Source organism: Schistocerca gregaria, chromosome X (genome assembly GCF_023897955.1).
Source record: "Schistocerca gregaria isolate iqSchGreg1 chromosome X, iqSchGreg1.2, whole genome shotgun sequence".
NCBI classification, from domain to species: Eukaryota; Metazoa; Arthropoda; class Insecta; order Orthoptera; family Acrididae; genus Schistocerca; species Schistocerca gregaria.
The window spans coordinates 343,054,719-343,080,307 of NC_064931.1; the positions used below are offsets into that span (position 1 = coordinate 343,054,719).

At 41.9% G+C, this 25,589-nt stretch overlaps 1 protein-coding gene across 3 annotated transcripts in view; it reads right to left on the bottom strand.

Moving 5' to 3' along the window:
• The window catches only part of LOC126298940 (uncharacterized), a 256,120-nt gene that overhangs the window by 182,760 nt on the left and 47,771 nt on the right, over positions 1 to 25,589 (bottom strand). For all 3 annotated transcript variants that reach the window (XM_049990540.1, XM_049990538.1, XM_049990539.1), the window contains exons 11-13: positions 16,249 to 16,299; positions 16,072 to 16,125; positions 15,896 to 15,949 (exon numbers count right to left, since the gene is read on the bottom strand). In XM_049990540.1, the coding sequence (XP_049846497.1) occupies positions 15,896 to 15,949; positions 16,072 to 16,125; positions 16,249 to 16,299 (159 nt within the window). The remainder of the gene's footprint in view (positions 1 to 15,895; positions 15,950 to 16,071; positions 16,126 to 16,248; positions 16,300 to 25,589) is intronic.

The following is a 25,589-nucleotide window of genomic DNA, read 5'->3' on the forward strand; positions in this document are numbered from 1 at the left end:
TGCTTTTTTGACATTTCCTTCATTCTCCACCTCCTCCCCTTCCTCTGCTGCAGCATTTGAGGTCTCTCTGTCACTCCTTCCTCCCTGAGCTCTCCTGAAGGACAGCCCACACGTTTAATGCATACAGGTGACGGAGTAACACAAAATTCCCAGCCCCTGATCAACAGGTAGAGTTCACAAGTACCCCCTGGTACAGGCCAGGTCCAGGGAGATGTGATTGCCAAACCTGTTACCTCCCCAACTGCCAATTGGTTCCTCTGTCCGGAGTTTGAGAGTTATAACCTGAGGTGTGAACAATCACCTAAGATGGGTGAGTGACACCTCAGAAGGGGCTTCCATTTGGATGGAGATGCTGGGTGTTACAGGGGATTTTTTCACAATGAGCCAATCATCTCCATCTCAGTCTATATCAAACAAATGTAAATGGGATGAAGGTAAAGATTCAATGACTCTCAGAGCTCCACCTCTGTTGCTCATGCTGGCACATACCAAAGGAGGTCAGTCTTTTGCATAGTTAATCCATTTATAATTCAGAATGGTGTTGATGCAATGGCAGGCCCTGTGAAATCCTGCTCTTGCTTCTGTAATGGGACTTTGTTTCTGGAGACTAATTGTGGTTTTCAAGCCCAACTGCTTAAGTTACATTCCTCCATGAATATTGTGTTTGTGTCGAGGCCCATCGTATGCTGAATTCTACATGTGGTGTTATTTACATTCGGCTGCTTGATGGTCTAACTGAGGGAGAAATCCAAAACTCACTCTCTGATTAGGTCATCGCTGGGATCCATCAGGTAATGAAAAAAGTTGATGCAAACATAGTGCCTATATGCACTATTTATCTCACATTTGATAGAGTAGTGCTTTCATAGAAGGTTAAGGCAGGCTGTGAAGCCATCATGGTTCAACCGCACATTCCAAACCCAATGCAGTGCAACCAGCTGCCTGTTAAAACAACACCTAATGTTTTACTTATGGCAGAGATGCTCATGACTACCCGGCTCATTCTCCTTGTTGTGTCAGTTGTAATGGCAACTATGCTGAATCATCCCATGAGTGTCCTGCGTATCTCGACAAGTGAAGGAAATGTATAACACCCTATGGCTCACTACCTGTTGGCTACTCGAAAGCCTGTATTTTACCATCCAGCACTTACAATACCTTTCTTGCTATACCTCAAGCCAAGAAGGAAATGACCATGCAGACTTGCAACTTACAGTTCAGTACTGAAGTTGCAAAATCATCTAGTATCATGGTAGCATCACTATCTCCTCCTCCTCCTCCTCCTGGAGCTGCACAACAAGCCACCAAATATTCACCCCCAGCAGCAAAATCACCTGCTACCCAACCGACAGGCTGGAAAGGATGAAAGGAACACTCTTGTGAAGACTTTTTACATCGCTACAGTCAAAAAATCTCTAGGTCTTAGGCTTTACCATAAAGGTTCTAAGAAACTGAGCAAAGGTGAACAGTCTTCTCCTTCCCCTACTCAGATATCCTCTTCAACAGTGTCACGGCATGATACCCATGACCCGGCCAACCACCATTTTGCCAGTGTGCACTGCCTACTGTTTTTCTGCCCTGAAGACTGCAGGACAATGCAGGGAGAATGCCGATGCCTCCATAGATTTCATGGAACAGGATCCTCCACTGTACCAGTTAGTGTTCAAAACCTGGCACTCTGCAGCCGCAAAGGTACTGTCCTTCATTCTCCATTATGACTCTCCTCCAATGGGACGTTCATGGCATTAGATCACACAAGGAGGAATTACAGCTTTTCTTGGAATCGCAGCTACTGGTTGTTTTCTGCCTTCATGAAACAAAATTGCATTCTCCTGACTGCTTTTACCTCCTGCGTTTTCTTCCAGTCTGCTTTGACCTTCTGCACTCTCCCCGCTCCTACCCCCCACCCCAATGATGGCATTCTATCTCATGGGGGAGTCATGCTGCTCATTCAGGATGATATCCATGGCCAAATCATCTTACTGAACACCAAGCTGCAAGTTGTTTCAATCCAAATTTTCCTTCCTTGTTTCACTTTTTCTCTTTGCAACATCTACATTCCTTCATCATTCGCTGTCTCCAGGGCAGACTTGCTCCAACTTATTCGTCACCTCCCTCACCCCTTTTTCCTGCTCAGCAACATTAAATCCCACCATCCCATTTGGGGCTCTTTGAGAACGTGTCCAAGGGGTTCCCTCTTGGCTGACCACCTCAGTCAGTTCAACCACACATGGCTTAACACTGGAGCATCCACATTTCTATTTGTTCTGTCCAAAACGGTCTCAATGTCAGAGCAATCTTAAATGCAGACTGAATCTGAATATTAACTTATCAGTGATTCATCTCATCTACGTCTATGGTTTGCAAATGTTTGCTCATGTGGGGAGCATGGGGAGATTCATAGTTCAGATGCCTCCATGCATGCTGTAATTATCTTTCACGACCTCTATGGAAGAGGTAAGTGGGAGGCTGTAACATATTCGTAGATTTATCACTTGAAGTTGATTTTTATATATTGTTTCATGATTTTTTTATGTAGCTGATTTTTTATGTATGTATTTTGTCATGAAATTTTTACCTTGGGTAGCTGATGCCATTAGGAACAAAAATTACTAATGTTGTGTAGGTCCACAATGCACCATTTTTACACTACATGAACTGGGCATCACACACTCCGATTGGCCGTGGCTGTTTGGTTGTTTTAGGGAAGGAGACCAGACAGTGTGGTCATCGGTCTCATCGGATTAGGGAAGGAAGTCGGCCGTGCCCTTTCAGAGGAACCATCCCGGCATTTGCCTGGAGTGATTTAGGGAAATCACGGAAAACCTAAATCAGGATGGCCGGACGCGGGATTGAACTGTCGTCCTCCCGAATGCGAGTCAAGTGTCTAACCACTGCGCCACCTCGCTCGGTTGGCCGTGGGATTGCCCTGTTGCCGTTCGTCAGTTGATGGGAAGTGCTATGGTTGTCGGTTCACACATACAAATGTTCCTCATCCCGTCTCTGCCCCAATGTGATATGCACACCACGTCGAATAGCTCTTGCTGTTTGTCTCCAGAGGCATTCACATGTACGCTTCGCTACAGAGCACACACACATCACCTGTGATTTAGTCATACAGTAAGCATGGCAGCACACTATTCGTTTCAAGAATGAGATATGGTTTTTGTTTATGGAATAGCTGATGGTAATGCATGAAGCTCAACAGTTGTATGAAGAATGGTACCCAGCAGGACACCACTCACACCCGCAATTTTTTACAATTAACCGGTGATAGCGAAACAAGCTCATTAGCGAGATATCATGATGATGCTGGAAGACCTCAAACACAACAGGATGCTACTGTCTTTGAGCGCTTCGTGGAAGTACCTACGACAAGTACTCGAGCGGTTGGACAAGACATGGGGATCACTCCATTGGTTAGTCTTTGAGGTTTTGAGGGATGATGGCCAGCATCCACTTAGTTTTCACACCGTCCAAGACCTAAATCCTGTGTGGACTATGAACACAGGCTAGAGCTTTGCCGGTGGTTTGTGCAACATGTTGCATGAGATCCCAAATTCCCCACCATTGTGTTGTTTACCGGTGAGTGCACTTTCCATCAGGATGGCCTTTACAACACTCGAAACTTTCATTACCTCGCAAGGGAAAAACCTCACGTCACATACGTCCACGGACACCAGGAACGATTTTAGCTCAACATTTGGGCAGGCACTGTGTGTAACCATCTGATTGGGATGGGGCGTCTACCTCCTCGACTTACCGGGGCAAATTACCTTCACTTTTTGCAAGAAACTCTACCCGGCCTGCTGAAAGTTGTTCTCCTGGACATACGGCTATATGTGTGGTTGCAGCACGCTGGAGCACCTGCACATAACATTCGTGCTGTGTGCTGATATTTAAATGACTTCTTCAATGGCCGGATAATTGGCAGAGCTGTTTGTAGGACATGGCCCCCGTGATCAGGAGACCTCATGCCACCAGACTTTTTCCTGTGGGGATTCTTCAAGATTCTTGTTCACCCACCCAGATGCAAACCACCTAGAGACAGAGAGGAATTAAAGGTTTGCATTCAACATGCCGCCACATCAGGGCAATGCCAGGAATCTTTGAAAGAGTTTGGCAAAACACTGTTTGATGTTACAAAGCTTGTGTCGCATTAGAGGGTTGCAAATTTGACCACCTGCTTTAAGTAAACAATGTTCTAGTTACAAAAAAGGCCCTTTTTAGTGCCGAAACAATTTGCAAAACACTTCCTGTATGTGAACTAACAGCTGTTGACTGGTTTGTTCCCAGTATGTCTAATCATGAAACTACAATGGATGTGTCGAGACCCTGGTGGATTCGAGAGGAGAGGGGGAAAGGGGGAGAGGGGGGAGGGAGGGAGGGAGGGAGGGAGGGAGGGAGGGAGGGAGGGAGGGAGGGAGGGAGGGAGGGAGGGAGGGAGGAGAGAGAGAGAGAGAGAGAGAGAGAGAGAGAGAGAGAGACTGTATTGAAATGCATACCAGCTCATTTCATTCAGCATCTTAGTGATACGTCCCAATTGGCCCCAGAAATCTGTGCTGTCCTTGTTTGTACCTGTTTAATATCCCCTAGTATTTCTATTTGGTATGGGTCCCACACACGTAAAGCCAGCTGTGGTGGCCTTGCGGTTCTAGGCACTTCAGTCCAGAACCGCGTGACTGCTACGGCCACAGGTCCAAATCCTGCCTCGGGCATGGATGTGTGTGATGTCCTTAGGTTAGTTAGGTTTAAGTAGTTCTAAGTTCTAGGGGACTGATGACCTCAGATGTTGAGTCCCATAGTGCTCAGAGCCATTTTTTGAACCACACACATAAGCAAAACTGTAGGATGGGTTGTAAGTGTGTTGTATGGAGTCTCGTGTGTAGTCTGATTGCATTTCCCTAGCACTCTACCTAGTGATGTGGGCCAGGCAAATGCCCAGTGGGCAGGACATTTATAAATGGGCATTTGACTGGGAATTTGCGCAAAGCAGTTTAAAATACCCAAAATCTGGACATTTGTAAAAAGCACTTTTTAATGTTGTTACTGCTACAATGTATAATTTAACAATTGAAATAAGGTATGGGATAATACTCCCAATGTTAAAGGTTAGTAAATGTTTACATTTAGAACTAATATATCATTCGTTGCCTTTATTACTAGGAATGAAAGAAAGATGAGAAGTACACTTTTATTACCAGCGTTTTAACTTGCTGTACCAAGGAAGAGCACATGTTGCTAACAGCTGCTTATTTATAATGTTCATTTTCTTTTTACCACATCTACTTAAAAAAACACTGAACAGCGGTGTAGTGATATGCCAGTATATATATATATATATATATATATATATATATCTGCTTGTGTCTGTGTATGTGCGGATGGATGTGTGTGTGTGTGTGTGTGTGTGTGTGTGTGTGTGTGTGTGTGTGTGTGTGTGCGCGCGAGTGTACACCTGTCCTTTTTTCCCCCTATGGTAAGTCTTTCCACTCCCAGGATCTCCTTCCCTCTCCTTCCCTCTTTCCTGAAGAAGCAACCATTTGTTGCGAAAGCTAGAAATTTTGTGCGTGTGTTTGCGTGTTATTTTATTGTGCCTGTCTACCGGTGCTTTCCCGCTTGGTAAGTCTTGGAATCTTTGTTTTTAATATATTTTTCCCATGTGGAAGTTTCTTTCTATTTTTTATATACAAAGATGATGTGACTTACCAAACAAAAGTGCTGGCAGGTTGATAGACACCCAAGCAAACACAAACATACACACAAAATTCAAGCTTTCACAACCAACGGTTGCTTCACCAGGAAAGAGGGAAGGAGAGGGAAAGACAAAAGGATGTGGGTTTTAAGGGAGAGGGTAAGGAGTCATTCCAATCCCGGGATGAAAGACTTACCTTAGGGGGGAAAAAGGACAGGTATACACTCGCACACACACACACACACATATCCATCCACACATACACAGACACAAGCAGACATTTGTAAAGGCCTTACAATTATTACCAAACATATTAAACAGCTGGCATGTATTTCTGTCTCATACATGTGTTCATAAATGTTAAACAGTTTTAAGCGACAAAGAAAAAAAAAATGCTTTATTGTCAGATGTAGCGACATTAGAGCCAGACTATAGTTTACTATTCTGCTCCATTCTTTATGTATTTTTGTATGACTGCGCTGTTGTGAATGTAAGTTGGTTTGTTGGTTTAAGAGGGGTGGAAAGGGACCAAATTGCTTGGTCATTGGTCCCTTGTTCCTGAGAAACAATTCCACAAGGGAAGGAATAAAACAAAAGACATGGACAGCAAAACACCAAAAGGAAGGAAAAACTACAAGAACGAAGAGAGGCAACAAACACTACAAGGAACAAAAGAGGACAAGAAAACAACAGAGAGATGCAAGAAACAGTTAGAAGAGATTAAAACAAGAAAGCAGAGTACTGTAGCTAGCTGACCACAAGAATAAAAAGGAGAAGCCAGCCACCCTGCAACACGTTGAAACCTCCTACCTAAAACCAGTAGAGGAGAGAAAACAGAGGGACAAATGTTGTTGTTGTTGTCTTCAGTCCTGAGACTGGTTTGATGCAGCTCTCCATGCTACTCTATCCTGTGCAAGCTGCTTCATCTCCCAGTACCTACTACAACCTACATCCTTCTGAATCTGCTTAGTGTACTCATCTCTCGGTCTCCCTCTACGATTTTTACCCTCCACACTGCCCTCCAATGATAAATTTGTGATCCCTTGATGCCTCAAAACATGTCCTACCAACCGATCCCTTCTTCTAGTCAAGTTGTGCCACAAACTTCTCTTCTCCCCAATCCTATTCAATACCTCCTCATTAGTTACGTGATCTATCCACCTTATCTTCAGTATTCTTCTGTAGCACCACATTTCGAAAGCTTCTATTCTCTTCTTGTCCAAACTAGTTATCGTCCATGTTTCACTTCCATACATGGCTACACTCCAAACAAATATTTTCAGAAATGATTTCCTGACACTTAAATCTATATTCGATGTTAACAAATTTCTCTTCTTCAGAAACGCTTTCCTTGCCATTGCCAGTCTACATTTTATATCCTCTCTACTTCGACCATCATCAGCTATTTTACTTCCTAAATAGCAAAACTCCTTTACTACTTTAAGTGTCTCATTTCCTAATCTAATTCCCTCAGCATCACCCGATTTAATTTGACTACATTCCATTATCCTCGTTTTGCTTTTGTTGATGTTCATCTTATATCCTCCTTTCAAGACACTGTCCATTCCATTCAACTGCTCTTCCAAGTCCTTTGCCGTCTCTGACAGAATTACAATGTCATCGGCGAACCTCAAAGTTTTCACTTCGTCTCCATGAATTTTAATACCTACTCCAAATTTTTCTTTTGTTTCCTTTACTGCTTGCTCAATATACAGATTGAATAACATCGGGGAGAGGCTACAACCCTGTCTCACTCCTTTCCCAACCACTGCTTCCCTTTCATGCCCCTCGACTCTTATGACTGCCATCTGGTTTCTGTACAAATTGTAAATAGCCTTTCGCTCCCTGTATTTTACCCCTGCCACCTTTAGAATTTGAAAAAGAGTATTCCAGTCAACATTGTCAAAAGCTTTCTCTAAGTCTACAAATGCTAGAAATGTATGTTTGCCTTTTCTTAATCTTTCTTCTAAGATAAGTCGTAAGGTCAGTATTGCCTCACGTGTTCCAACATTTCGACAGAATCCAAACTGATCCTCCCCGAGGTCCGCATCTACCAGTTTTTCCATTCGTCTGTAAAGAATTCGCGTTAGTATTTTGCAGCTGTGACTTATTAAACTGATAGTTCGGTAATTTTCACATCTGTCAGCACCTGCTTTCTTTGGGATTGTAATTATTATATTCTTCTTGAAGTCTGATGGTATTTCGCCTGTCTCATACATCTTGCTCACCAGCTGGTAGAGTTTTGTCATGACTGGCTCTCCCAAGGCCGTCAGTAGTTCTAATGGAATGTTGTCTACTCCGGGGGCCTTGTTTCGACTCAGGTCTTTCAGTGCTCTGTCAAACTCTTTACGCAGTATCGTATCTCCCATTTCATCTTCATCTACATCCTCTTCCATTTCCATAATATTGTCCTCAAGTACATCACCCTTGTATAAACCTTCTATATACTCCTTCCACCTTTCTGCCTTCCCTTCTTTGCTTAGAACTGGGTTGCCATCTGAGCTCTTGATATTCATACACGTGGTTCTCTTCTCTCCAAAGGTCTCTTTAATTTTCCTGTATGCAGTATCTATCTTACCCCTAGTGAGATAAGCTTCTACATCCTTACATTTGTGCTCTAGCCATCCCTGTTTAGCCATTTTGCACTTCCTGTCGATGTCATTTTTGAGACGTTTGTATTCCTTTTTGCCTGCTTCATTTACTGCATTTTTATATTTTCTCCTTTCATCAATTAAATTCAATATTTCTTCTGTTACCCAAGGATTTCTACTAGCCCTCGTCTTTTTACCTACTTTATCCTCAGCTGCCTTCACTACTTCATCCCTCAGAGCTACCCATTCTTCTTCTACTGTATTTCTTTCCCCTATTCCTGTCAATTGTTCCCTTATGCTCTCCCTGAAACTCTGTACAACCTCTGGTTCTTTCAGTTTATCCAGGTCCCATCTCCTTAATTTCCCACATTTTTGCAGTTTCTTCAGTTTTAATCTACAGGTCATAACCAATAGATTGTGGTCAGAGTCCACATCTGCCCCTGGAAATGTCTTACAACTTAAAACCTGGTTCCTAAATCTCTGTCTTACCATTATATAATCTATCTGATACCTTTTAGTATCTCCAGGGTTCTTCCACGTATACAACCTTCTTTCATGATTCTTAAACCAAGTGTTACCTATGATTAAGTTGTGCTCTGTGCAAAATTCTACTAGGCGGCTTCCTCTTTCATTTCTTTGCCCCAATCCATATTCACCTACTATGTTTCCTTCTCTCCCTTTCCCTACACTCGAATTCCAGTCACCCATTACTATTAAATTTTCGTCTCCCTTCACTATCTGAATAATTTCTTTTATTTCATCGTACATTTCTTCAATTTCTTCGTCATCTGCAGAGCTAGTTGGCATATAAACTTGTACTACTGTAGTAGGTGTGGGCTTCGTATCTATCTTGGCCACAATAATGCGTTCACTATGCTGTTTGTAGTAGCTTACCCGCATTCCTATTTTCCTATTCATTATTAAACATACTCCTGCATTACCCCTATTTGATTTTGTGTTTATAACCCTGTAGTCACCTGACCAGAAGTCTTGTTCCTCCTGCCACCGAACTTCACTAATTCCCACTATATCTAACTTTAACCTATCCATTTCCCTTTTTAAATTTTCTAACCTACCTGCCCGATTAAGGGATCTGACATTCCACGCTCCAATCCGTAGAACGCCAGATTTCTTTCTCCTGATGACATCCTCCTGAGTAGTCCCCGCCCGGAGATCCGAATGGGGGACTATTTTACCTCCGGAATATTTTACCCAAGAGGATGCCATCATCATTTAATCATACAGTAAAGCTGCATGTCCTCAGGAAAAATTACGGCTGTAGTTTCCCCTTGCTTTCAGCCGTTCGCAGTACCAGCACAGCAAGGCCGTTTTGGTTAATGTTGCAAGGCCAGATCAGTCAATCATCCAGACTGTTGCTGAGGGACAAATGACTAGCGCTAAAACTTACATAGAAGGATAAAACACTGCTTCATGCATAAAACGTAGAACTAGATCAGCCGATAAGGCATTGTCTGCTAAAACCATCTGTAACAAGTTCAGTAAACAAAGTTTATGATGCAGGGCAGTCAAAGAAGGACAGCATAAAAGTATGTGGGCCACTGTCAACCACGCGCCGCACCGGCACTGAGGTGGTTCTTCACGGTGCAGGAGGTAGCCGTGGGTTGCCCAAGCGTGGCCAACGTGCAGGAGGCAGAGGCCCACAGAGTCCCTGTGAGCAGCCCGCATGGGGGCCTTCCACATATTCATAGTCTCCTTAATGGCATGCAGTTTGTTGTGTGTACTGAGACTACGCCATTCTGTCTCCCAAAGCCGAAAAACCTTGTGGCGTAAAAACAAATGCAGGTCAGTTATTGGAACACCAATCTCCATAAACAGTTTCCGTGTAGCCCGTTTGGCCTGCCTGTCGGCATGTTCGTTGCCTGGGATTCCAACGTGACCTGGGGTCCAGGCAAACACAACTTGAATGACTAGACCATTCCAGGGCACAGATGGACTCCTGGATGGTCGCTACCAAAGGATGATAACGATAGCACTGGTCGATAGCTTGTAGGCTGCTCAAGGAGTCAGTACACAGAAGAAATGACTCCCAGAGAATAAACACACGTGCTCAAAAGCATGAGATATAGCCACCAGCTCTGCAGTGAAAACACTGCAGCCATCGGGCAAGGAATGCTGTTCAATACATCTTCCACAGACATACGTGAAGCCGACATGACCATCAACCATCGAGCCACCGGTGTAAACCAAATCGTGGCCTCGGTACATGTCAAGAATCGAGAGGAAGTGACAGTGGAGAGCCGCGGGGTTAACTGAGTCCTTCGGGCCATGTGAAAGGTCCAAATGAAGCCATGGCCTAGGTGTACACCATGAAGGTGTATGTGAATGGACCTCAAGTATAGGTGGTAAAGGTAAGGACTACAGTTCAGATAGAAGGGATCGGATGTGAACTGCAACTGTAAGCACTGACCTGGGCCGCCGATGCGGGAGATGAACCGCAGTGGGTGGGAAAAGAAGACAGTAATTCGGATGTGCAGGAGAACTATGAATGTGTGCAATGTAACTGACGAGCAGTTGTGCATGCTTAACCTTCAATGGGCGGACTCCGAAATCCACCAGGATGCTAGTTATCAGACTCATCCTAAAACCTCCCATCACTAGTCAAACGCCACAGTGGTGCACTGGGTTGAGTAAACACAATGCTAAGGGTGCCGCCGAGCCATAAACTAGACTCCCACAGTTAAGGCAGGTTTGAACAAGGGTTCTGTACAGCTGCAGCAGTGTAGAGCGATCTGTACCAAGTTGGTGTTGCTTAGGCAGTGGAGGGCATTGAGTTGCTGCCAGCACTTCCACTTATGCTGACAAAGGTGGGGAAGTGAGGAAGCCAAGTCAATCAGCGAAAAACCAGTCCTAAGAATTGATATGTCTCCACTAGAGTGAGTGGTCATCATTAAGGTAAAGTTCTGGTTCCGAATGAACAGTACGATGCCGTCAGAAATGCATAACACACGACTTTGTAGCTGAAAACTGGAAGCCGTGGGCTACAGCCCATGACTACGCCTTGTGGATGGCTCCCTCTAGGTGCTGCTCAGTAACACCAGTACTGGAGCACCAGTATGAAATGCAGAAGTCGTCTGCATACAGAGAAGGTGAGACAGACAGCCCTACAGCTGCTGCTAGGCCATTATTGGCTACTAAAAGTGGAGGTAAATTCAATACAGAGCCCTGTGGGACTCCATTCTCCTGGATATGGGGGGAACTATGGGAGGCACCAACCTGGACATGGAAAGTACAGAGCGATACGAAATTTTGGATAAAAATCGCAGTAGGTGACCCTGAGGCGTAAACTGCCTCATTGAATTTTCAATGCCTTCCCAGTCTCTCAATGACATCATCCTCTACTGGAATTGTGGCGGTTTCTTGCACTGCCTGGCTGAGCTACGGCAACTGTAAAGCTTTACACCTGCTTTCTGCATTGCCCTCCAGGAAACCTGGTTTCCAGCATTGCGGACCCCTGCCCCTGCAACTATAGGGGATACTACAAGAACCATAGCAAATAGAGTTTCAGGTGGAGTTTGCGGCTATGTCCTGAACTCAGAATGTAGTGAACATGTTCCCCTTCACCTTCCTCTTGAAGCTGTGGCTGTCAGGATAAGGATGAGGCAGGAAATAATTGTCTGCAACATATGTCTTCCTCCAGATGGTATGGTACCCCTGAACGTCTTGGCTGCACTGATTCATCAACTCCCTAAATCTTTCCTACTTTTGGGAGATTTTAATGCCCATAACCATTTGTGGTGGCTCCCACACATTTCAGTGTGGTTCATGGCACTTCTATGGCCACTGATTTTTCACTTTGCAGCCCAGGACTTCTCCCATCTGTTCACTGGAGAGTCCATGATGACTCATGTGGTATTCAATCCCCCAGCGTCATGCCCAAGGACGTCTACCCAGATGGGCTGTAAGCAAGGCAGACTGGGAAGCTTTCCCCTCTGCTGTCACCGTTGAATCTCCCCCACATGGTACAATCGATGTGATGGTTATGCGGGTCACTAGAATGATTGTTTGTGCAGCAGAAAACGCGATCCCTTGTTCCTTAGGGAGCCCCCGGCGAAAGACAGTACCTTGGTGGTCAGCAGAAATTGTCATTAAAGAGCATAGGCAGGCTCTACAGTAGCATAAGTGGCACCCTTCTATGGAGCACATAATAGCTTTTAAATGGCTCCGTGCCCACATTCGTCAGCTTATTAAATGAATAAAACATCAGCTTTGGAAGAGGTATGTCTCGGCCATTGGGTGTCATATGTCACCTTCCCAAGTCTGGATAAAGATCAGATGTGTTTTTCAGTACCAGACCCCAACAGGTATCCCTAGCGTTACCATCGATGGCATGTTATCTACTGATGCAAACACGATTGCTGAGCACTTTGCTGAGCAGTATGCTCGAGCCTCTGCATAAGAGAATTACCCCTTGCCTTTCGCACTCTCAAACAGAGGATGGAAATGAAAGTCCTCTCGTTCACTACATGCCACAGTGAACCCTATAACACCCCATTTACAGAGTGGGATCTCCTCAGCACCCCTGCACATTATCCCGATGCAGCTCCTGGACCACATCGGATCCACAGTTAGATGATTAAACATCTCTCATCTGACTACAAGTGACATCTCCTCATCATCTTCAACCAGATCTGGTGCAATGGTGTCTTACCACACAATGGTGGGAGAGCACCATCATGCCACTACTCAAACTCAGTGTAAACCTGCTTGATGTAGATAGCTATTGGCCCATCAGCCTCACCAATGCTCTTTGTAAGCTGCTAGAACATATGGTGTGTCTGCGGTTGGGTTGGGTCCTGGAGTCACGTGACCTACTGGCTCCATGCCAAGGCGGTTTCCGCCAGGATCGCTCTACCACTGATGATAATCTTGTTTCCCTAGAGTCTGCCACCCAAACAGCCACTTCCAGATGCCAACACCTTGTTGCCATCTTTTTATATTTACAAAAAGCTGACAACATAATCTGATGACATTATATCCTTGCTACATTGTATGAGTGGGGTCTCAGCGGATGCCAGAATCTCCACTTCATCCTCAGAAGCAGAGCTTGTAGGTAGCAGTGGTGTGGATGCCACCGCAAGTCCCTTGGTCTTGGGGGGGGGTCTTCTTTTTTTGATTTCTCTCACTGCTCCTTGGGTTTCTCTGGCTGGGAGGGCTTCACTGATTCAGTTTCCAGGACTAAGGAGGATCATTAAGAACTTTGACCAGCTGCTTTTGGGCACTGCAGCCACTGGCAGGTGTAATCTTTCCCACTAGTAGAAACCTGGTTCAAATGGCTCTGAAAACTATGCGACTTAACTTCTGAGGTCATCAGTCACCTAGAACTTAGAACTAATTAAACCTAACTAACCTAAGGACATCACACACATCCATGCCCGAGGCAGGATTCGAACCTGTGACCGTAGCGGTCACTCGGTTCCAGACTGTACTGCCTAGAAACGCACAGCCACTCCGGTCGGAGAAACCTGGGAATGGAGAGATCAAGAGACCCGTTCCTAGCAAGAGGAGCCGAAGAAGACTTACGCTTCTCCAGCTCAGAATTGGGGTCTGGTGACCCCAATGGTTTGGGGGCATTGCTACTGAGGTAGATGATGTGGGAGCAACAGAAAGGGAAGTGCCCCCCAACACAAAGGGGGCAGGTGTAGTCTTCTGCCTCTGAGAGATGACTGGACTTGGCAGAACTGATGCGGCTAGAAATTCGAATTTCCTCTTTGCCTCAGTGTAGGTCAGTCGGTCCAGGGTCTCGTATTCCATGATTTTCCTCTCTTACTGTAAAATCCTGCAGCCTAGCGAGCAAGGTGAAAGTGCTGTCTGCAGTTGACAGAGATGGGAGGTGTGGCACATGGAGTATTGGGATGCAAAGGACATCCAAAACCTTTACAGGTAATGCTAGAAGTACAGCAGGACAACATATGGCCGAACATCCAGCAATGTGTCACCCTCAAAGGCCGAGATGAACACACTGGTGGCAATGTGATTATCCCTCGGACCCCGATGGATGCACCAGACGAAATGAACACCTACCCACTCTAAACTGGCACGCAGCTCATTGACAGACTGCAAAAGAAGGTCCCTGTGGAAGAAATACTCTGCACTATATTGAAGCTCTTATAGGGCATGAGGGTAACAGAAACATTCCCCAGCTTGTCACAAGTGAGTAATGCCCGTGACTGAGCGGAGGATGCTGTTTTTGTCGAGACCATCCCTGACTGCATTTTGGACAATCCCTCCACCTCCTAAAACAAGGTACTGTCTTTCGCCGTGGGCACCCTAAGGAACAAGGGATCGCGTTTTCCGCTGCACAAACAATCATTCTAGTGACCCGAGACTGAGGCTTCATTGACACAAAGAACTCCTCATCAGCTCTTGAACATACTAGCTACCAGGGCGAATAAGATACATTGCCATCCATAGCCTGGCATTCCTCTTATGGTGTGGCTATGGAGGAATGATTTGGTGTCATACTTCTGTGCATTAAACTGAGCCCTTGAACGCTTAGAGACTGCTGGTGGTTAACCATCAGCAAGAGGTGATGTACTATGCTTCATAGTGTGTCATCCACCCTGATGCCACCCACTCCGACCAGGATCCCTCCCCACGGGCACCACCTAGCTGCAGCAAAGGCCACCTGGATGGATGGCCATTGATGGGAGTCCTGATGCCCCAGGGTGATGGACATCTACTCCTTAGCATAAGTGGGGAGTTAATGGCGCAGGCATCAGCAGAGCGACCCCCGCATAGTCAGGAGCCTATAACCAACAGGGTACATGGCGGCCCCACCACAATGGACTGGCGACCGTGCTGGATATCAGGTGCAAACAAACAAACAAGTCCATTATCATCATCAGTGCAGAAAATGATACTGGACAGTGGATGTAGGAAAATGCACCCAAGAGGGTGACCTCGCCCAATAGCTGGAGAATGAGCAGAAGTGTAGATTAACGTTGATGGATGTGAGAGGTTTCAGCACATGATGGACACGATGGACCATGTAAGGTACCCTGGGGTCAAACCCAACAGGGGACCATCACATAAAGACCGAGACATGTGAGACTCCTTTAGACACCTCTTACAACAGGCTGGAGTACCACGGGCCTATTCTAACCCCCAGACCTGCAAGGGGGGGGGGGGGGGAAGGTATAATGAGAACACTAACATGCCCAAGACACTGGAATTGTTCGATTCCAATACTAGTCGATTCCTAGAGAATTGGTGATACTTGAAATCATGCGACTGGAATTTGCACGACTCATCTCTAATTAAAATCATGATGGATAAACATTCAAGTAGAAAGCATTAATGCATGTCTGAAGCAACATTGTATCTTACTCCTGAACAACAAAGGCAGTGCAACTTCATGACGATAATAGATTGCCACATCATTAAGCTTTTTAATGCACCAAAGAATATTTAGAGAAAACTAATTCTTGCATAGTTTTATATGAGTGTGTACACAATTTGAAGAGCAATACAAGAACTGAAGATCATTTTGGACAAATCAGATTTTGGAACTAGCTCAATATTTTAGACAATAAAGCATATTATCTCAACATCTAAAACATTGTTATATAATATTTTCTTCAGAACTTACTCCGCCTTCTAAGTCTAGCCAGGAAAGCTTCTGCTGGCACAGCAAACTGTTCCCCTGGAATCAGAAAATAATCTTTTGGGACTGGTAAGCATAAGGTTACACATAAAATTTGATTCAGATAATGTATTGTTTCAAGACTTCAAACTAGTTCCAAAACAAATCTCTTGAGATCTTACCTGCTTGAGACAGATCACCTGAATTGGCCAGTACTCCCAGTATTCCTACAATTGCTGCAGAGACAAAAACAGAAAAATTATGTTTGTAAACTAGTAAACATAATGTAAAATATGTGATTTCATGCATGATAGTGCTAGAAACTACACCAGTTATAAAAAAAACTAAGTACTGCTTACTTTTCTGTATTAATGTCATGATATCTTCTTCAACTGTTACTTCCTGGGATCCTACAATCAGAAACCCATCTTCAGAAACTAGCAGAGGTAGAGCAGAACAAAAAATTGCACACAAGGAAATGTGTTATTTCTAGACTCAAACTATTTACAGAAACAAAATTCTAGATCAGTTTTGCCTAATTTTATCCATTCTGCTTTACATTACCAAAGTTTTCCATCTACTGTCCACAGTCTAACTTCATAATATATCAAGCCACCAACCATACCTGCACCCTTTGCATGTGGCCTCCTGCCACTCACATTTTATGCCAGCTACCTATATTACCATCCATATACCCACAATTTTGTGGCCATCAAATACTACCTTCAACATTTCACTATTTCAGTTATGTCATAATGCTGCAGCATTGAAATTCTCTCTATATAATACATTACTGCACTTGCACTTAGATGAATCATGCTCCCATTGACCACATTTAACCACAAAAACCCTGTTAACACATCTATTAATAACCTGTTGTGTTTCATTTATCAAGCCAGAACTTTGTTTCCACTTTCATGGTCATTCTGCTAGCAGACTACCCTCTCTCCACATACAGAGTGACTACAGTTTACATGCTCATAATCACACAAAATACCTTAACAACGCCTGGCCCTGCACAATGTACATTTCACAGAGAATGTAAGATTTAAATTTCATATACCGGGTGATCAAAAATTCAGTATAAATTTGAAAACTGAATAAATCACGGAATAATGTATATATAGAGGTACAAATTGACACACATGCTTGGAATGACATGGGGTTTTATTAGAACCAAAAAAATACAAACATTCAAAAAATGTCCGACAGATGGTGCTTCATCTGATCAGAATAGCAATAATTAGCATAACAAAGTAAGACAAAGCAGAGATGATGTTCTTTACAGGAAATGCTCAATATGTCCACCATCATTCCTCAACAATAGCTGTAGTTGAGGAATAATGTTGTGAACAGCACTGTAAATCATGTCCGGAGTTATGGTGAGGCACTGGCGTCGGATGTCGTCTTTTAGCATCCTTAGAGATGTCGGTTGATCACGATACACTTGCGACTTCAGGTAACCCCAAAGCCAAACTCCAGCCTCCTTGAGGTAAGCTGTAGTTGCTTTATAATGGTCACAGTAAGGTGGAAAACCCCAAAGCCAATAATTGCACGGACTGAGGTTTGGGGACCTGGGAGGCCAAGCATGACGAAAGTGGCGGCTGAGCACACGATTATCACCAAACGACACGCGCAAGAGATCTTTCATGCGTCTAGCAATACTTTGTTTTTTATTTTGGTTCTAATAAAGCCCCATGTCATTCCAAGCATGTGTGTCTTCAGCTACTTTTATTTTTCATATATAGTGATTTATACTTATCAGTTTTCAATCTCTCTCTCTCTCTCTCTCTCTCTCTCTCTATCACACACACACACACACACACACACACACACACAAGGGTTAGTGGCCCCTCTAGTACTATATTTTTGAATGTTATTGTTTTCAAACTGCAATTGACTGCTCACAACAAACTATATAAGACCTGCCAGGTCATTAATATAAAACATTAACCCTTTTGCTGCTGTAGGTGTGCTACTGCATTCTGTACTGAGTGTGTTTTTTTGTTGCTGTATGCTTGCCCAATGCTGCTACCTGTTCTGAGAAACAGTGTTCCAGCCACTATGAAGTAATTATCATCCGATTTTAAGAAAAGTATTTGGTGAAAAACTCTGATTTTTACACATATTACTGTCTGATACCTTCACTTGATATAGGGCTCAATTTCTTTTTTATTTGTCACAGTTGTTGTGCCACATCAAATCAAATAAAACATTACTCAAAATTTTAAAGTGTTTGCAGAGATAAAAACGCATTGCATGAACTTTGCTGCACTTGAAATGTAGTTAAGATTTCGAATTTTTATTTAAAACTGGAAGTAGAACAAAATCTAGTTTTGTTTTTCAGTGATTGGTTTTTGTATCCAGTGAACAGTTGAGCATGACACGCTCATTTCTGTCCCTCCACATCTGAAATCATGCCATCTACATGAAACACCATCTAGACATGTTTCTTTGAGTGTTTTGTCTTCTATGTCGTTTCACTATGTCTCGATGTGTCCAGATACCCAGCAAAACATTACCACTTTGGCTCAGTGTTGTATCTGCTTTAAGGAGTCATGGATGAGCTGAATCAACTGGTCTAACTAGTGCACTGAGTGAGTCAGAACAGATGAGAAACTTTGTTCTGTGAGGCCTGTGAAATTGTTCCGGAAAACATACTTTGAAAATTGTATCATGGCAAATAGCTTAATAACAGAGTGCATTCTCATGCTGGGAGCTAGCTGTATAAACAATAATAAAATTATGGTACAAACTTAAAATTGTAGAAAATTGTGCCATAAAACATAATATGGGTACAAGTTTTCTTGTGTGGTGTCAAGCTTGAAATCACTTTGGGCATCTGAAGATGCCAAGGCAGCAATTTGTTCCATCTTTGGCTGTGTATTCAGTGGCCTCATATATCCAGATTCTTGAGACAGTTAGTAGCATGTATTCTGATTGGTTTGGTCACATGCACCCAATTCCTGAAGAGCTGCTCAAAGCTGGGGTGGACCATCACACTAAATGTCAACGACTGAGGCAACACCCTGAATATCAGTGGCTGTCGAGTCAGGAAGAGGTTCTGCAGAATCCAGAGTATTGTTTCACCAGCCTCTGCACACAGACTCTGAAATGGGCTGTGATGGGCTCCAGTCAATAAGCCCTCATCGTGGACTGTGTAACATCTTGGGATAGAAAACATGGGGTAATCCATAAAGCATGTTGCTGTAATCTAACCGTGATCTGGTAAATGCCCTGTTAAACTGCAAGAGGCAGGATCTCTTAGCTTACACCTTTCCACCAAGGCATTTCAAAATATTCAATGATTTGAAGAACTTTGTATGCAGGTCTTTCAGATGTGAGAGCCAAGTTAATTTTGAGGAAAATAGAAGGTCCAAAAAGCACACAGTGTCTGTAAAATGTAAAGTATTGTCCCCATTGAGAGCTCAGGTTCGTTAAAACTTCAACAAGCACAGTTGAAATTAATGTGAGAACCTAAAACCAGTTTATGGTCCATGTTTCCAGCCTCCTTGCGGTAAGCTGTAGTTGCTTTATAATGGTCACAGTAAGGTGGAAAATTGTGAAGACATTTGCAAACAAAGAGCATTTAAAAGGCCTCCTAACTGCAGAGGAGATGCCATTCTAGTCAGTAGATGAATTCTCACTGGAAGGTACATTAGATTAGTTTTCGTTCCATAGATCTGTGCTGAGGAGATCCTCGTGAATGTGGAACATGTTTTTTTTTTCTTTCTTTCCTTCTTTCTTTTTTTTAAAAGCTGAAATAACAATACTAGTAGTATGAATATATACAATAAATCATTTGTTTTTATTAAAAAATTCATCAATGGAGTGGATGGAGTTGGCCACTAGTAAGTCTTTCAGGTTCCTTTTCAACTGATCTTTATTTGTAACCAAATTTTTTATGTTTGTTGACAAATTATTGAGGATGAGTGTTTCTGAGTAGTGGACCCCTTTTTGAACTAAAGTAAGTGCTTTTAAGTCCTTGTGCATATCATTTTTGTTCCTGGTATTGTATGTATGAACTAAGCTGTTTGTTAGAGGTTTCTACAGGACGTCCATGAATTTACTCCACAAATAATACATATTACACGCCTTTGGACTCTGAAAACTTTTGTTTGACTTGAAGGATTGCCCCAAAATATTATACCATATAACATTATGGAATGAAAGTAGGCAAAGTATGCAAGATTTATCTTTTTATGTCGCCTATTTCAGCTAACACTCGAATTGCAAATACAGATTTGTTAAGGCGTTTCTACAGTTCTGTGGTGTGTTGGTCCCAACTGAATTTATTATCAAGTTGTAATCCCAGGAATTTAAGACTGTCAAACTCTTCTATCTGCTCTTCTTCATACTTTATGCATATGCTAGGTGGAAACCTCTTACAGGTTCTGAATTGCATATAGTAAGTCTTTTCGAAGTTTAATGTCAGTGAGTTGGCTTTAAACCATTTATTAATATCCATGAAAATATCATTAGCTTATCTTTCTAGAACTGCACTCGACATACTGTTTATTGCAATACTTATGTCATCTGAAAAAAAAAAAAAAACTCTGCTTCTGGCAGTGTAACTGATGAGAGATCATCAATGTACAGAAGAAAAAGCAATGGCCCTAAGATGTCCCTGTGGGACACCACATGTAATTTCTTCCCATTCTGATGATGACTGATGACTTAATTCACTAGTCCCTTGCACTGACACCCTTTGTTTCCTGTTAGCGAGTTATGACTTGTACCATTTTGCAGCACTGCCCATGACACCATAGAATTCTAACTTATTTAAAAGGACATTGTGGTTCACACAATCAAATGCCTTTGGCAAATCACAGAAAATACCTGCTGCTTGTAATTTGTTATTTAATGAATTAAATACATTTTCACTGTAGGTGTAAATAGCCTTCTCGATATCAGAACCTTCACAAATCCAAACTGAGTTCTTGATAATATGTTATTTGTGGTCAGACGGTTGAGAAGCTGCCTGTACATTACTTTTTCTAAAATTTTTGAGAATGCTGGCAAAAATGAAATCGGCCTGTAGTTTGATGGTATCTCTTTATCACCTTTCTTGAACAGAGGCTTAACATCTGCATATTTTAGCCAGTCAGGAAATGTCCCAGTTATAATTGACTTGTTACACAAGTAACTTCGAAGTGTACTAAACTCTCAAGAACATGCCTTAATTAACTTTATTGATATTTCATTGTAACCACTAGAATGCTTTGTTTTGAAAGATTTTATTATGGAAGTTATTTATTTTGGTGAAGTGAGTGACATATTCATGTACCTGAAGCTACTTGTAAAGGCTAGCTTCATATATTCAAGGGCATTATTTACTGATCCGGACAATCCCATTCTATCAGTAATGGATATAAAGTACTTGTTAAATAGATTTGCTACACTATGCCCATCAGTTACTAATGTGTCATCTACCCTTAATGCTATTTGCTCCTCTTCCTTTCTGGTTCTACCACTCTCCTCTTTCACTATATCCCATCTTCTTCTCATAGTGCATTTGTTTAGATGTCTGAATTACTTTTTTTAAATATTTTACAATATTCCTTATATTTAGCTAAATCATCATCACTAGAGCTCATCTTGGTCGACAGATACATTTTCCTTTTTGTCTTACAGAAAATCTTTATTCCTTGTGTAATCCATGGTTTTATTATAGACTTCTGTTTAGTTTGAGTAACTCTTAGAGGAAAACAGTCTTCAAACATGGTATTGACATTGTTCATGAATGTGTTATATTTTTCATTCATGTCATGAGCACTATAAACATCTTTCCAGTTCATATCTCTGAGCAGTTTTCTAAAACACTCAATTTTTGGTTGATTGACTACTCTCCTGTACTTAGATTTAGCAGTGTTCATAATCTGCTTAGAACTTACATCTAAAACAAAGAGCTGCATGTCATGATCTGATAGTCCATTTATTACAGGTTTTATGGTATGATTTTGTTCCTTTGATTTGCCTATAAAAATGTTATCAATGGTTGTCCTTGAGGATTTAGTGATCCTAGCTGGAAAGTTTACAGCGTGAGTTATATTGAAAGACAACATTACTAACTGCAGTAAATGTTTACTGGAAGATTGCATTAGAAAATCTGTATTAAAATCACCAGCAATCAAAATTTCTTTGTTTCTTCCTGTTAAATAACCCAAAAGGGCTTCTAGATGATTTATGAATAGATTATAACTTCCTGCAGGTGCTCAGTAAAAAGTTACAATTATATGGGATTTGTTATGGAACTCTACTTCTGTTGCACATACTTCTAGAGATGCTGCTCTAAACACAAGTTATTAATGTCAATGTTCTTGCATTTATGGCAGTTTTTAATAAATGTGGCAACTCCTCCTCCATCCATATCTACTTTGCAGGAGTAGGACGCTAGCTTAAATCCTGAAATGTCTAACATATCTATCTATACCAGTGGTCACTTGATGCTCAGAGAGGCAGATTATGTCAATTTGGTTAGATGAATTCATTTCATCAATAGAAATGAGTAGTTCAGCAACTTTATTTCTGAGTCCCGGAATGTTCTGGTGTAATAAAGATAATTGATACTGCATACTAATGAGATTATAACTGCTTTGGCGAAGTTGAACTGGCAGTTTCTGATTACTCAGAGTCTCTGTCAATGCTATTTTCTGGACCACCCACTATAACCCTCCTTTGTGAAATCCTTGCATAAAGAACCTACATCCCCGTTACCTAATCAAGATCTGCACTAGGCTTGAAAAAGTTTGTGACCTGGTACTCTGGACCTAGATTTTCCTGCAGTAGTTGGCCAACACCTCTACCATGGGAGCTAACTAACAACAGAAATTTCTTTCTCTTTACAAATTTCTCTACCTTTTTCAAGTCCTTGAAAACTTGTTGTGCCCTTTCTACAGCTTCGGCTACATGAGGTTCATCCAATTCTGACTGAGGCAACAGGTCAAATATATTTTCAAGATTTATGACTAAGCTGTCTAATGCTCTCCTTTGCCTGTTCCCCTATTACCTGTTGCCACTTCCCACCTCTGTTCACCCTTCTCCCTCTTTACCCTGTCCAGATTCTCCATTGCCTTGTCTAGGTCAGCTAGAAGAGCTGCAATTCTCCCTTCCTGTTCCAGTATTTTCCTATCTCTACTGCAGATCCTACAATACCACTAGTAAGCCATTTCCCACGCCACTACATTTGCCCCCAATGAAAGAAACTACAGCACCCATCACACCACACTCCGGAACTAACGATCCTATGGCATGTCACACAGTTCTCACTCATGGTACAAGCAGAAATCATATAAACTGCTTTAAGTACTGACTAAAATGTAAACAAAGGACCCTAGAAACTATTCAGGCAGATATAAATAAATTAAAAGAGTACTGAATAAAAAAACTAGTGATTACATATACGTTTAAGTCACTGTTTACTTACGATACATGCACATGAAATTAAGACTAAAATCCGTGCTATAGGCGCGGGAAGGAAAATAAACCTCTTACCCCGTTTAATCTTCTTTAACACTTCGCTAACACTTCCACTAATGTAACAACACTTATATTATATTTATACCAACTGGATATTTACCTATAAGTTTAATTCATTGCATACTTACGATTTGTGTGGCTGAAATTAGGCCTAGGATTCGTGCTACAGGTGCGAGAACAAAAATACACTTCTTACCCCGTTTATTTTTATTTTATACTTCACTAACACTTCCACTAATTTAACACTTAGATTATATTTATAACAAATGTAAACATTTAAAAACAGCTTAACAACAACGCTTTTTATAATTATTTATTGTAGGACATTCTCGAAGAGTCTGCGTTGGCGTAGTGTTGCCAACCTGACATCATTGCAATACAAATCTGTGGCCACTTCCCACTGAAATGAGTCTGCAATAGCAGGGGTGCAAAACAAAGATCAACAGCTGAATATGACCCCGTAGCTGTAGCACAGTGTGTCAACTGACCAGAGTTCAAAACACACATCCATCCAAATGGATAAAGTGGTTGATAATTTGATCCCTGGATCAAGAGGTAGCCAAGCCCCATGCCACACTGTGTGAACTGAAGTTAACCACAAGGAAGAATGCATGTGGGAGTGCCCAGAAGAGCTCTCTCAGTGGATCTGCATCCAGTGGATTATGAGGTGGAAGCTGTAAAAATTGTACTGTGATTTAAACTGATGTGGTAACTGCCACTACAATAACTTGTATGGCCACCGTAAAATGGGCAGGAGACAAGTGGCATCTGTCATCAACAAAGACAGGCACCCCACCCTTAGCTCTTGTCTCAAGTAAGATTATACCCCTTTAATTCAGATTCCTCGGTGACTTCTAAATGAATTTCTAGCAAACAAATGCAACATGGTTTCTCCTGGGCCAAGAACTGTAATTCTTTCAAATGGATGTGGAAAAAGAAATTTAAGGCAAAACTGTTATATCAATTACAACCAAAGAATGGGTGGAGTTGACATGCATGACCAGGGGGTCATCATATGCACTTCACAATATACCATACACTACTACACTGTGTGTAAATATTTGTGACAAATGATTCATTGTGTTTATAAACAACAGAGCTGTGTGTGAATGGTTATTATGTTACAAGACCTTATAACAACTATATTTCTTCATTTTTTGTGAATGTAAATATGTCTTTGAATAAAACAAAACTACACAGTAAATAATGTCAGTATTACAACAAATATTTAAAAAAAATAACGTCTGAGAATGGGTTAATGAGTAACTGTTTTCCTTGATATCACTTTACTGTGGTCAGGTAAGGTACTAGGCACGCCTAGTTGTGTATCATGATCGGAGAAGACATTCATGACTGGATGAACAATATTAACAATTAAGTGTTCATTTACAAATATGTTGTCAATTAGAGTTCTGTATCCCTGAGCAATTTTGGAGAGAAAAACAACAAAAGAACAAATTTTTTACTTGAATTTTTCATGAAATATTGAAATATACGCTGATTACTATTTGCCTTTTTTTGTGTGGCGGAACTAATTAGCAATCCATTCTTCTAGAAAACTTGAAAATTTCGCCATGGGATTCTATGTACAAGAATTAATAAGCACATGCTTTCAAAAGCTGACCTCAGCAGAAAATAGTGGTTTTACTTTATTTAAATGTGAAACATAACAACTTCTTTGCTCTCTATATTTTACCTACAGGAATTGTCCGCTAATTTATAGTCCTCAATGTTTAACATTTGAATTCCTCCTATTGTACTTAGACAAACATAATACATCAACCTCCTTTGAGATTCCATATCATGTAAACAGACAAGACCACGAGTTCATTGTATTAGGTTTCTAGTGTGGTAACATTCTCATGAAACCTGGTGTGCTCCAACAGACAATGTATGACAATTAATTTATCTTTAACTCTTATCTTTCTAAGTGCAGGAAAACTCAATACTTTCAGCTTGCCTTATTTGACAGTGGACATCAGAAACACACAATCACAGATATTGTTTAGTTTTACTGATCCAAGAATTGGATAACAAATGTACACTCCTGGAAATTGAAATAAGAACACCGTGAATTCATTGTCCCAGGAAGGGGAAACTTTATTGACACATTCCTGGGGTCAGATACATCACATGATCACACTGACAGAACCACAGGCACATAGACACAGGCAACAGAGCATGCACAATTTCGGCACTAGTACAGTGTATATCCACCTTT